Source organism: Eublepharis macularius, chromosome 2 (genome assembly GCF_028583425.1).
Source record: "Eublepharis macularius isolate TG4126 chromosome 2, MPM_Emac_v1.0, whole genome shotgun sequence".
NCBI classification, from domain to species: Eukaryota; Metazoa; Chordata; class Lepidosauria; order Squamata; family Eublepharidae; genus Eublepharis; species Eublepharis macularius.
Window position 1 is genome coordinate 136,274,865 of NC_072791.1, and position 13,099 is coordinate 136,287,963.

At 40.0% G+C, this 13,099-nt stretch overlaps 1 protein-coding gene across 1 annotated transcript in view; it reads right to left on the reverse strand.

Moving 5' to 3' along the window:
* Positions 1–1,443: 1,443 nt before the first annotated feature.
* MUC5AC (mucin 5AC, oligomeric mucus/gel-forming) overlaps positions 1,444–13,099 on the reverse strand; it is a 67,532-nt gene continuing 55,876 nt past the window's right edge. The window contains exons 39-49 of the mRNA XM_054972917.1: positions 12,333–12,433; positions 11,389–11,420; positions 9,009–9,186; positions 8,560–8,664; positions 7,752–7,792; positions 6,992–7,114; positions 6,765–6,860; positions 5,627–5,752; positions 4,956–5,004; positions 4,093–4,207; positions 1,444–2,692 (exon numbers count right to left, since the gene is read on the reverse strand). Of these exons, the coding sequence (XP_054828892.1) occupies positions 2,437–2,692; positions 4,093–4,207; positions 4,956–5,004; positions 5,627–5,752; positions 6,765–6,860; positions 6,992–7,114; positions 7,752–7,792; positions 8,560–8,664; positions 9,009–9,186; positions 11,389–11,420; positions 12,333–12,433 (1,222 nt within the window). The 3' untranslated portion in view covers positions 1,444–2,436. The remainder of the gene's footprint in view (positions 2,693–4,092; positions 4,208–4,955; positions 5,005–5,626; positions 5,753–6,764; positions 6,861–6,991; positions 7,115–7,751; positions 7,793–8,559; positions 8,665–9,008; positions 9,187–11,388; positions 11,421–12,332; positions 12,434–13,099) is intronic.

A 13,099-nucleotide genomic window follows, 5' to 3' on the forward strand; every position in this document is an offset into this window, starting at 1 on the left:
AATCTTATAGGTGACACATTTGCAAACGAGCCAAAGGCAGTGGGGCTTAGGAGACTATTGGGCCCCAGGATGATCAGGAGCTATGCCCAGGGGTCCCCTTGGCCAGTACATGGAGGTCCAGTGATAGGCTGTGACCATTGTTATGGTGTGCATGGCACACCCTCATCTCAGTGCCCGAGTGGCCTGGTGGCTGGAAGGGAGATGTAGTTCTCTGCCTTGCCTCTTGGTCATTTAGGTGCGGTCCTCCACTCACGTTGGTCATTCACTGTGTGGTAATGGCCTTGGCTCACAGGGCATGGTTCTTTCCTTACAGGCTCACACAGGCTTGCAGTGCCCAGGCAAGTAGTGGCCTGATAGTTTGAGGGGAGGTGTGGTCCTCCGCTTCACATCCTGGTCATTCGCCGCGTGGTGTTGACCTTGTCTTGCAGGGCCATGGCCCTTTCCTTACAGGCTCACACAGGCTTGCACCGCCCAGGCAAGTAGTAGCCTGAGGGTCTGAGGGGAGGTGCAGTCCTCCACCTCATGTCCTGGTCATTTGCCGTGTGGTGTTGACCTGGCTCACAGGGCATGGCCCTTTCCTTACAAGCTCACACAGGCTTGCAGTGCCAAGGCAAGTAGTGGCCTGATGGTCTGAGGGGAGGTGTGGACCTCCACCTCACGTCCTGGTTATTTGCCATGTGGTGTTGACCTTGTCTCACAGGGCATGGCCCTTTTCTTACAGGTTCACACAGGCTGCATTGGACCACAACACTTTAGAACGGGCTAGGCGAATGGCCAACAGAGCCCCATTCAAAGCTATGACAGGAGGATTGGGGATTTATTTGCCTCATCTGTAAATTCGGGCTGAGTTTGCAGACCTCTGCCAAGGGGATGGTGTGCATCAAGGGCTTAGGTTGGGCTTTAAGCCATTTGTGGGGCTCTGAGGCCTAAGCAGAGGCTTGGCCTCTGTGGTGGCAGGATTTAAGTTAGGGGGAAATTTGATTGGGCTGGTGAGCACCCTTGGCACCACCCCATAGGTGGGGAATTGGGGTCTGTCAGGAGCGGCTGGCTGCTGTACGGCCCAGTTGCAAGGACAGACACCCTGGTGGGCCAAGCCAGTCTCCCCCCGCTGCTGTACGGCCGGGGGGGAGGAGCTTTAAAGGGGTGAACCATTTCACCTGGCCAAGCCGGGTCCCCACCATACCATGGATGGCTTGCACTCGGGGCAGCGGGTGTCTTGCCCAGACAGGTCAGGGTGGGGTCCAGGAGTGACCCCAGGGCCTGACCTGTACTTCTAGTTAGGCCCTTGCCGTAGTTTATGTTTAATTGTTGTAATTTTAATAAAGCAGCCCATTTTAGGACCCAAATACTGTGTCTGCCTTTCATTCCAACTGAGGGGGCAAAGCAGGTGACCAAGATACACACAAATTAGTCCAAGAAAAGGAATAAAACAAAAAGCACAAGTATTGCAAAATGCTAAAATTTTATTTATTAGTGTAACCTTTGTCCTTAAGAATCAAGTAAAAAGAGAAGGTAAGCTTCAACTAAGCATCAAGTGATGCTAGAAATATAGATATTAATTCAAAAGAAAATAGCCCAAGAAGTATATTTTTCCAGAAACAAATAAATAGTAATGGTACAACATTAAAAAATAATTCAACTTTATAGAAAAGAATTATATTAGAGTCACTTATTATTGTGGTTTGACCCTTTGGCAAATGCATACACCTATATTCATTTTGTAAACAATTACAAAAAAATTCAGAAGTCCAAATCCTCATAACTATGCTGATGATGTCATGTAAACAAAGTGTTGTCTTCAGCAGCAGCACATGTCAAGGGCATTTTCTTTTGCAAAAAAAAAATTCTGTATAGTATTATAGCCTTCTGATTTTTCAAAGACTGAATTTTGCAGAAGAAAAGATTTGAAAAGAAAATGAAAGCTAGGGAGAACAAATTTAAAAACTGAGGGCTACATTTCGTAGTGATGTTGGACTGGAATAGACAACATTGCCAAATGAATTTGGAATAGAATCGATACTTTGCTACAAGACATTCTGCTCCAAAATGATGACTAGACCTATGCCAATTAGTGATCAAAACTCTTGTGCTTATATAGAAATGTTACTAAATATAAAGTGCTTAATTAATATTTGTTCATTCCAGAGAAAAATGAAGCCCACATCCTATTATCTCCCCATCTCCCACCCAAATTTTCCTAAAAGTTATCTATGGACGCAGTTCAGTGTCACTCAATCCTACTAGCCCGAAGAATTTTCTTGTTTGTCACAAAAGAAAAAAACATTTACACATATGAAGCCTGCTGAAAGTAGATTTGCAATAATTAGAGGAAAACTCATCAGGATGTTGAAGGTAGTTCTTTGGATCTTTTCTATTTAGAATAAGAGGGTAGATGAACATCAATCCTTTGCTAATTCTTTTTCTTGGTCATTTGTTTTATTTCTGGATCTGTCCTTGCTGCTGCTGTTGCTCTTCCTGTTGCTGCTGCTCCTCTTGCTGCTGCTGCTCTGATTGTGTGGGGATCGGCAGGGGAGCGCACTGACTGCTCAAACAATCGCACTCCTCCACTTGGATGTAAGAGTAATCCACAATGGAGCCATCAGGGCACTTCAGTGCTACTTGCTGCTTGCTCGTCTTGACTTCTTGACAGCACTGGCATGTGTGTTCCATTTCATTAGTCTCTGGGGAATATCTGAATGGTTACAAAGATAAAGCAAAGAAAGGTTTGCCTAACTGCTGCAGGATCAATTCACCTCCACTGTTAGGTGTTATCAAATGTCTGTTTGCATCTATAAAATAGTCAAGTTGTGTGTTTGCTACATTTCCAGGTAGGCACATAAATTGGGCAGAATGTAATGATACTGGGTTTTCTGAGATTCTCAGCTTTCATTTTCTTTTACAGTAATTTTTTAGCCTTTATAATGATGAAGATCTGTTTGAGCATTTATAAGCAATGCCTGCAAATGTCTTGAAAGGTAGCTGAAATATTTCTAGTGACTGAGGGTGCGACTTCTGTATCCTGCATATTACCATGCCTAGCAATATCCTCTATACTAGTGGAGTGCCACCTGCCTGGTCTGATTATGAACACCTGGGATTCTCTTTTATGGGCTTAAATTACAGAAAAGGGAGATGTGGGTTCTTGAAGGAATACAAGAATTGGTTGGATATGCAAAAGTATGGTTTAGATCTAGGCAGGCGATGCTGTTTTAGAGTACAGAGTTAAGCTAGTACCTTGCAACTGCATACTCTGAGAGCACAAAAACGCTAGAAACCGACTCTGACTAAATACCATAACTTTAGAAGGATTTTAAATTTTTTATAACGCATAGCAATCAGCAACAGAGATGCAAAGAGATCTCCTATACCCCTCCCCCACCTTAACAATGATGGCTTTTCTCAGTCACTGTAGATGATAATATTGTGTAGAGTCCACTCTTTACAGAAATTAATTGGTTTGGCTATACTTCTGCTGGTTTTGATTTGGATCTGCTTTTCATGTTTCACCTTCCACATTCCTAGTTGAGATTTTATGTTAATCCTACTTTGCCTATCTATTACTGAGTGTGGTCCTCATCCACTCTGAGCTGATTGGATTGGATCTTATTTTGTTTGGATCATGTGTTGGATCTTTTGCATCAGTGGCTTTTGCCTGCTTTATTCTTCCAGACCGTGTGCTGTAACATGCCCCCCACCCACCCTGTGCCGTCATTTGTAGCCATTATGGATGTCCACCTTTGCCTTGGGTGTCAGTTAGAAAGGTAGACTATAAATAATGTAAATAAGTAAATAAATGCTCCAACTCATGTAATCACATGATAGAATAAATTTTGTCAGTCTCTAAAGTGCTACTGGACCCCTGTTTTATTTGGCATCACGGGAGTCTAAAATGAACCATTTCATTCCCCCAACTCCAGTTTTCCATAGGTCATGCTAACCTGGAATTCAGTATAGTTCTTGAACTATTTGTTGTGAACTATTAACAAATAGTTCTTGAACTATTTGTTAACCATTAGTAACAAGCAAGATTTAGAAGAGCACAAGAGATAGCTGTTCTCAAGGGCAGTGAACAATGCTCTTCTCTCGACTTACTTTGAAGAAGTACCACAGTTGCCTTCGCAGAATCTTAACTGAATAGGTGAAGAAGCTTCACAGCCATTGTGTCTAATTACTTTGGAAGTGTTGCGGGGTATGCACTGTCGTATTTCTGAGGGTAAAAAAACACAACAGCATGATTACATAATTGTTTCCTGAGATGGTATGTGTGCATGCTAAAATGTCAAGGGAAGCGGGGGGCGGGGGGGCGGGAAGCGGTCCATCAGCTTTAATCATATCCAGGTAACCTTCACATAAAGAAGAGAAAGAGCAATTCATTTCTATTTCCTATGTCCTTTCCTGTAAGTTTCAGATACAAATGAGCCATACTTCCTGAGTGTAACAATGCATCATCTATCTTAATGGCATTGGTAAAAGAAAGCATGTTAAGGAAGAGGGCCTATTTGTATGCATACCAAGATCTCTTTTCACAATGTTTGTTTCAGTGCATGCACTTATGCTTCACAAAAGTACAGTGCTTCCTTCCTGCTCAGATACTTTATTAGCTAATGTGTCCAAAAGTTTAAAGCAGCTCATTTATTTATTGTAATGTTTTGGGTCCTGCCTTTTCACTATGTAGTCCTCAAAGCAGCCTACTACTAGAACAATACATTCTAATTATAATAAAAATCCAAGTAAAAGATTAAATACTAAAAAGGTGATTAACAGCAAATGAAAGAAAGGCAGAAAAACAGCAGTAAATGACAGAGCAATTCACCCATCAAATATCCATACAAATCAATATTTTGGTGACTGAAAGAAAACAATATTGATGCCACACAGACTTGTATGGGAAAGGTGTTACTTAGTTTTATCTGTTATAAGGATTTCTTAATATTAATATATTTAGCATGACTTACCCTGAGTACATATCTTGCAGCAGCCATCATCAGACAATTTCACATCCTCCTTAAAGAATAATAAATGATTTAGGATCTGATTTACTGTTACCAAAACAGTCACTTGCCTTGGCAAAAACATTTTTCTTTATGCAAGTGAGAAATCCATTCTTGGACAGATAGTCAGGGATGACTGGGATCGTGTTGTTGATAATGGGTAAAATGCCTATCATTATGCCAGAGAACCAGTTCAGTATTATATATACTGGAGATTTCAAAATGGAAAGTGAGAACTCTATAAAACTGTTTAAGCAGAGAAAGATCAATGGTAGTTGGGCCCTTGGACCTCAAGAATACTTCATATAAAATATATACCATGCCTTCAATGAACCTTGTGCTATAACAATAAATAACAACAACAACAACATTCAATTTATATACCGCCCTTCAGGACAACTTAACGTCCACTCAGAGCGGTTTACAAAGTATGTTATTATTATCCCCACAACAACAAACACCTGTGAGGTGGGTGGGGTTGAGAGAGCTCCTAAAAGCTCTTACTGACCCAAGGTCACCCAGCTGGCTTCAAATGGGGGAGTGGGGGATCAAACCCAGTTCTCCAGATTAGAGTCCTACACAACCACTACACCAAACTGGCTCTATATAAAGCTAAACCAAAAGTTCACACTTACAGGTGGGCAGCCAGGACGTAAGGCAGGACAGGTTCTCTTGACCGTGACAAGAACAAATGTGTCATCCATGTATTCACACTCATAGGAGATACATTTGTTTCCAGGTTGGTGCCAGGTCTCTCCAGGCTGAAAACAGTGACAATTTTAATGATATCAGTAGAAACTGACAAGTGTTTTCATTTTTTTTAAGGCTTTTGATTATATTATATTGACAGTATAGTTATGGCAAAAGAATGTTTCAGATTTCTTACAGGAAAGTATTGGAAGTTTTTGGGAAAACTTTTGCAGAATTAACAAGAGAGTTATTTTATTTGTTGCTACCTGTGTTCTTTCAACTGCTATAATGTATTTTCTTGTCGCCACTCAATATATCCAAATTACCATTATCACGCTATAATAAACTATAGATGTCCTTTGCTCTTAACGTCAGTATTAATCAGTGTGCTCTGTTAAAACTGATATCCTTCTGTTCACTTTAGATTAATACTTGTTGAGATAGAATTTTATGTATTTTATTTTATTTAAGATATTTCTAGCTTGTCTTTCTCCAATTAAGTAGCCAAGCTCTATGAAATCTTTAAAAAATTCTATCCTAAATCACACTTCAGGGTAAGAGCAGTAGGTTCCATATTAGTATGTCAGAAGGCAGAATCTGAAAGCTCATCATGGTATCTGCATCATGTTTTTAACCTTCATATTTGGGATGGGATTTATATTAGGTCAGCGGAATTAGGTCAGTATATACATTACACACAGAAAGTCACCAGTTCAGTCCCTGGTGTCTAATGTTAAAAAATCTGAGAGTGCCAATCGAGGCAGATTATATGGAGCTAGATGTTCCAAAGATACAGCAGTTTTGAATGTTTATTATTCCTATACACCATGAGTGCGTTGGGCATTTTAAAGTTAAAAAAAGTTCCTTGCCTGCAGGAGCTTACAATTTTAAATCAACAACGAGGATGATTATAGAGGAAGGGGGATAGAAAACAAGGGATGGATGTGAGCTGAACCATTACTTGTTCTTTTAGTTAAAATATCAATGTCTGCTGCAGTAAACTTCCAATCCAAGTATAAGACAAATCATGAATAAAGAAACATAAAGGATGATGGTAATCCCAACATATCAGATATTAGCTACCTGGATAATGACTTCAGTGGATTCTTCTTTCAGAATACAAGCTATTGGGGTGCATTCACCACAGCACTGACCAGCTTTTTCCTTGTAAGCATAGCCCTGTGTTGGAAAAATATAGATGGAAATACATAAAATCAAGGATGTCCTTCACTATTTTGAGAAGATAAATAAGTGGGTGTGTCAGTAGATAGAGAAAAGGCAGGGTGCATTAGATATCAGTGTGAACTCACTTCTGGACATGTTGTGTTGCATGCTTTTGATACACATTCCACCATATATAATTTGTTGTTTATATCTTGTTCAGGAGAGCATCTGCATATTTCACAGGCGCTCCTTGGGACAACTGCTCCAGGCTGAAGATAAGAAACATTCTAATCAGTTCTCACAACCTAAAAAACTTATTTTAGTTATTATATTTATTCAATGATTGGTCATCTGAAATTAAAATTAGAATTGATACAAAAATATTGCCTGAATTAAAATATAACATGATTTTTAGATATCCTTCTCAGTTAAAATATCTGAGAAATGTTACGGAAACCAAAGTAATAGTGATAAAACAGCAAAATTCCTAAGGAAGCAAAATTCCACATATCCATAGATTAACCCCCAGATTTTTTCATAAAGTTGAATTTGAAGGTTAAAGCAGTATATCTGAGGAAATTCAAAGGCAACCAAAAGAGAGGCAATAATATTGTAACTCTAAACAGAGTTATACCCCTCTAAGTTCATTGGTGACAATGTATAGAAAGCTATACCTCTGCATAAGATGGCACTATAAGACAACAAACATTTGAGGGTGGGAAAGGGTGTGTTGTACAACTGTAGTCAAATATTTGCTCCCCCGAACTATTTATTTAGAAGCAAAATAACAATATAAACAAAACAAAACTTCTTTGTTTTGATTTTAAATCTGTGTTTAAGCTGAACATTTTAGTTGGTTAATGCTTCTGGAACTCATTGTGCAATGACATTATGACGGGTACTCACTTGATAGAATATGTTACTGACAACACATCCTGGCAATATCACTGTGAGGCAAAAAGATACATTATTGTACATTCTTCACATTCTCTTGAATCATCAGAATAGAATAAGAATAAGATATGCAACAGTGAAGTTTTAATAAAAATTGCAAGTAATTTCTTAAAAATGCATGTAGTAATAATTACAATTAGGAATCTATACAGCTAATGATCCTGCAATTATCCACAAGCATCTCAGGCATTTCTTGTGTTTCAAAAATCTGAATTTTTAGCAAGTTTCACACTATGGAGGTTTGCAGGGAAAAATTAAATTAGTTCAAAAATATTGGCTTATACCCTACCACTTCACCCAGTAAAGCTGTCTACTTTAAGGAGCCTCATTCTTACAGAAGGGCTGCCCACACCCTATGCTCTCCCCACCCAAGGAGATCCGCCCAAAATGGAATAACATGAAACTTACTCTTAAATAGACCTGTTTAGGATTGCTCCCCAAATGTCTACTGAAAAGGAAAATGCAGATGGACCAACTCCAGGGGTTTCTGGGTGATTTCCCCAGAAGGAGAACTATTCATGGGGAACTAACGTAACAGGAACAATACATGACAAGTTGGGCAGCTTCTTCAAGACTAGATCTATTGGCAAAGAAGTCAGATATCCTGCCATGCTGAGCAAAAGGCCAAAGAGCTTCTCCTCCAGCGAAGCCATTCAAGAGGACTGTGTGCATGAGATTGCTGTAATTGCTGTATGTATGTGAAAAGATTAACACCATTCTGTAAAATTCCACAGCTTTTCATTTATCGCTCCATACTTACCACAAGTGGCTTTAGTGCAGCAGTCTCCTGGTAATTTTTCTTGTTTCAGTTCATATCCTAGTGGGCAGCTATCGACGGATTTGGGGCAGTAAGTAGTGTTGCATACTATATAATGTAGGGCAAAAAGAAGGGAGAGGAAAAATTAAGGAACAGAAGTTCATTTCAGAACATTATCACGTGAAAAGAATCCAAAAGCATTAAATTATCTCAGAATATGATTCTTTAAAGAACAGGAGCAGCCACTGCTGTAACCACAACAAATAGCATAATGGTATCATGGACAGATTAACCACTAGGCTAAGTACTTTACAGCATGGGAACATTTGTTGGGATGTAATTATTTGGCATTTCCAAAAGAGGAAAGTGTTCCTATTCTGAAAAAGGTTTTTTGAAAATTGTTTACAATGCATATTTTGCTTCAAACATGTGAAGGCTGGGATGGTACTTACTGCATTTTTTATGTGGGCAGCATGGATCTTCTAGTGTTGTTACTGTCACAGGCACATACCCTTCATCAATACAGGGCACTGGGGCAGGAGTTACACATGCCTTTGGTTTACACTGCACTGTAACAGAATATTTCTCACAAGTGCACTCCTGGCAGTTGCTGATCCAAGTTGATCCAGGCTGTGAAAAAAGTGGAAATATGATTAATTTGCACATCTTTTTTTCTGTGCTTCTTTGGTAATGTTCAGAACAGGAGGCTCATGAATCTCCCCACCCATGGTGTTAAAGCATGATCTCCAGACATGGGGGACAGCTCAAACACTTCTCTGCATGGGAGATATGACACTTGGCTTGGTAGGGCAAGTCACCCATGTTTCCCCATCCTCCCTCTCAAGAGAGATTTAGCAAAGCTCTTCTGCACATGAGTATCATCACACATTGAGTAGAGGGCTCCAAGTCTTGACTATGTCCACTCCAGAAAAAAGATGTCCAAAATATGATTCAATGTGGTTACGTTAGATTTTTATGATAGCCGTATGTGATAATGTACCAAATGATATGCACTTATAATTACTAGAAGAGTAACCTTGTGTATTAATTCCAGTAGTATTTATTTGTTTTTGTTTTACATTATTTATAGTCTGCCTTTCTCAGGGAAACTCAAGACAGATTACATAATGTAAGTCAGTATGAACTATGGCTGAAATGGCCAATAAATAATGCAATAGGTTACAGCAACAGTCAGTACACAGTAGTATAGTCTTCAGTCTCTATCCCTTTTCCAAAGCATCCCTCTGAACCATTTTAGTATAGTATAGTCCTCCTACCTGCATTAAAAAGTTTCCTGAATAATTTGGTTTTGCATAGTTTGTGGAAAGCTTGGAGAGCAAGAACCTTCCTGCAGCGTAGATTTGAGACAGCATAAATGGCTCTATAGTACCTTTAGGCAATAGCCATAGGTGCCTTTTAACATTCTACCCATGTCATGCCAACATCATTCCATCTTCTCTCCTATGCTATACAACTGTATGATAGTGGCTCTGCTGCTGATGGTAAGACTGCTAGTGGCACAATGGCAGCAACATCCACAATTGCATGAATAGCCTTTGCAATGAATAGCCTTGTATCACTAGCAAAATACTTCAGGTTTGGATTTGTTCTTCAGTTACTACTCATGTGATTTTTCCTTCAGTCACTACCCATAAGTTTACTTAAGTGCTTATTTACTGATAGGTCCTAGGACTGAGTTGCAAGAAAGTTGCTCTGTGAATCACAAAGAAGTATTTTTGTCAAAAGTTTATTTTTTGGTGATAAGGCTAACGTTTTTAAAACCAGGATAACTGGGAATATAAACTTTGGTAGTTGTAGCTAGAGATGGGCACGAACAGAAAAAAAACCGAACATGATGTTTGTTGTTCATTGCCATCCATGAACAGGGACTCACGAACACTTATGAGCATGTCCTGTTCACGAACATATTCATGGTTGGATGTTCGTGGGGGCCAGCAGGCTCTCCTCCAGCCATCATCCAAGTTTGGTCAAGATCCCTACTGCACCACTCCCAGAAACCTGACCTGAGCAGGCACCAGGAAAGGTACCAATAATAAAAAATAGCTTGGCCCCAGAGCCTGGCAGCAGCCCTGGAACTTGAAGGGGTAGATCCCTACCGCACCACTCCCAGAAATCTTACCTGAGCAGGCAGCAGGAAAGGTACCAATAATAAATAATAGCTTGGCCCAGAGCCTGGCACCAGTCCTGGAACTTGAAGGGGTAGATCCATATCCCACCACACACAAAGAAAATTCAAGCTCCAATGCATTCACGCTGTCTATCAAAATGCCAACAGCAGTTGTCTCTCTCCCTCTCCACTGTCTGCAAAGCCAGAGCTGGGAGTCCCCCTCCCCCCTGGTCTTTGCTCCCTTGTAACAAATTTGGAGCTCCACACTTGAAAGGAAGACTTGCCTATCAAACTAAATTGGGCTTAGATTGGGGTTTCCAGGGCAACAGCAGGAGTTCAGACAGAGTTCAGACAATCCCTGCCTAAGTTGCCAAGGGAATTGATTGCAGGTGCCAGACTGTCTGGCTTGACGAACAGCAACGAATGAGGCTTGCAACGACCACCTGTTCATTTAGAATGGGGCCTCGCGAACAGCTTGTTTGCAAACAGCAGATTGGGCTGTTCGTGGCTTTTTTTTGTTCGTATTGCTGTTCATGCCCATCTCCAGTTGTAGCTGAGCTATTCTCCATTTATTCTAAACATGGCAAATATTATGGAACAACAAAGACTTCTGAATTCCTCAAGCTATTTATGTTTCATGAAGCTCCAAAATGGTTTGAGTTCACTCTTCTATCCTTCTAAAGTATAATTATATTAATACTTACTGCTCTGGGCATCCCATCTGGTCCAACACAAGCTGAAAGAAATAAAAGGATGCAAAGTTTGTGTTAAAACCATTATGGAACCATGGAGTTAATATGGGTTTAAAGAACAGGCCTGTAGAAGCCTTTGAAATAAACCCTATGCATTAAAGAAAAAAATGACTTATTTTGATACTTCTTGTTTATCATTCATATAAATATTACAAAAAATCCTTCTTGAAAATGTCAAATGCCCCAGTGAATTCTTTTGCACTCTTCTTTATGAAAGTAGCAGCCCAATTATCCCTGTTTGGCCTGAGCTTGTCAGGGCTTGGGACTGCAGGGTCAGTCACAGTCAGTCCTTGGAGGAGAAGCCACCAAGGAAGATGGGTTGCTATGGAGAGAATTGCAAAGGCAAATTTTCTCTGCTCATCTCATGCCTGGAATAATGTGTGGAAGAGGTCACCATGATTTGGTTGTGACTCAATGTTTACTTTTTAGTAAGACAGTAACTGGCGTCAAATGTATTTTCCCCTTATTTTGTAGAAGAATTGCACTCTAAGACTAACTTCTAGTATTGGTTACTAGAAATAATTTTCTCTATGGTCTCTGAGGATATATCTGAAAATTGTTGAAATCTAGATGACCTGGACCTCTACCAGTGCCCCCCTAAGCAGCGTTATCCTCTTCTAAGTCCATTGAAGTTCACTGATCACATAGAAGTGATAGGAAAGACACGTAAGATCCTGTAGAGCTGCTACCAGTCAGAGTAGACAATACTAACCTTAAAAGACTAGTGGTCTGACTCGGAATAAAGCCACTTCATGTGTTCATGTGATTTCAAGGGGCTTAGAAAGGTATAACTCTGCCTAGGATTGGATTATAATTTGTTGACTGTAGAAGAATCTTTTGTGCTACAATACTGCTGAGTTGTGATAACCACTTCTGCTTTATATAAGAATACTTACAGCATTCAGGGACGCAAACATTGCTGTAGGTGTTGAAGAGCTTGGTACCTGCTGGGCAGTAGCAACCTTCAGTTATACCTTTGCCACTGTGCTGAATAGCTCTATAGAAAAGTAACATGCATTAGAATAGAGCCACGCCCAGGCAACAAGTATGTGTTTCAGTTCACTCCATTATAATAATGCATGAAGGGAGAGGGAGATGGTCTGTTCCAAAAAACTGTTAGTAATAAATAGAGATGAGAACAATTCAACTGGCCAATAATTTTTAGTGCAATAGATATCTTAATAATATAAATAGTTACACCTTATTTATTCCTATCTGAACCTTCTTTCAATCAGTGCAGGGCACAGTTCATACATATGATATCCTCACAGTATCCATGTGAGGTAATTAGACTGAAAGGAGCTAACAGGCCCAAGGTCACCAAGGTCTTCTTATGGCTAAGAAGAAATTTGAACCCAAGCCTCCTCAGTGCAAATCCATCACATTATCAACCATATCACAATGGTTATGCCAATCATCATTATCATCACTAACAGGACAATAACTGGACAGCTGCAAACAGATACACTACTTAGAACATGCCACATACTGAGGCTATACCTCACTGACTCCTAGATTCTTGGATATTACTGTGCCTGAAGGTAAGAAGGTCAAACTGATTGATGTGGAAATCCCACGTGGCAGTCAAATTGAGGAAAAAGCAATTGAAAAGCTAAAATACCAAGATCTAAGATATGAAGTCCAGCATTTCTGAGAGAAACAT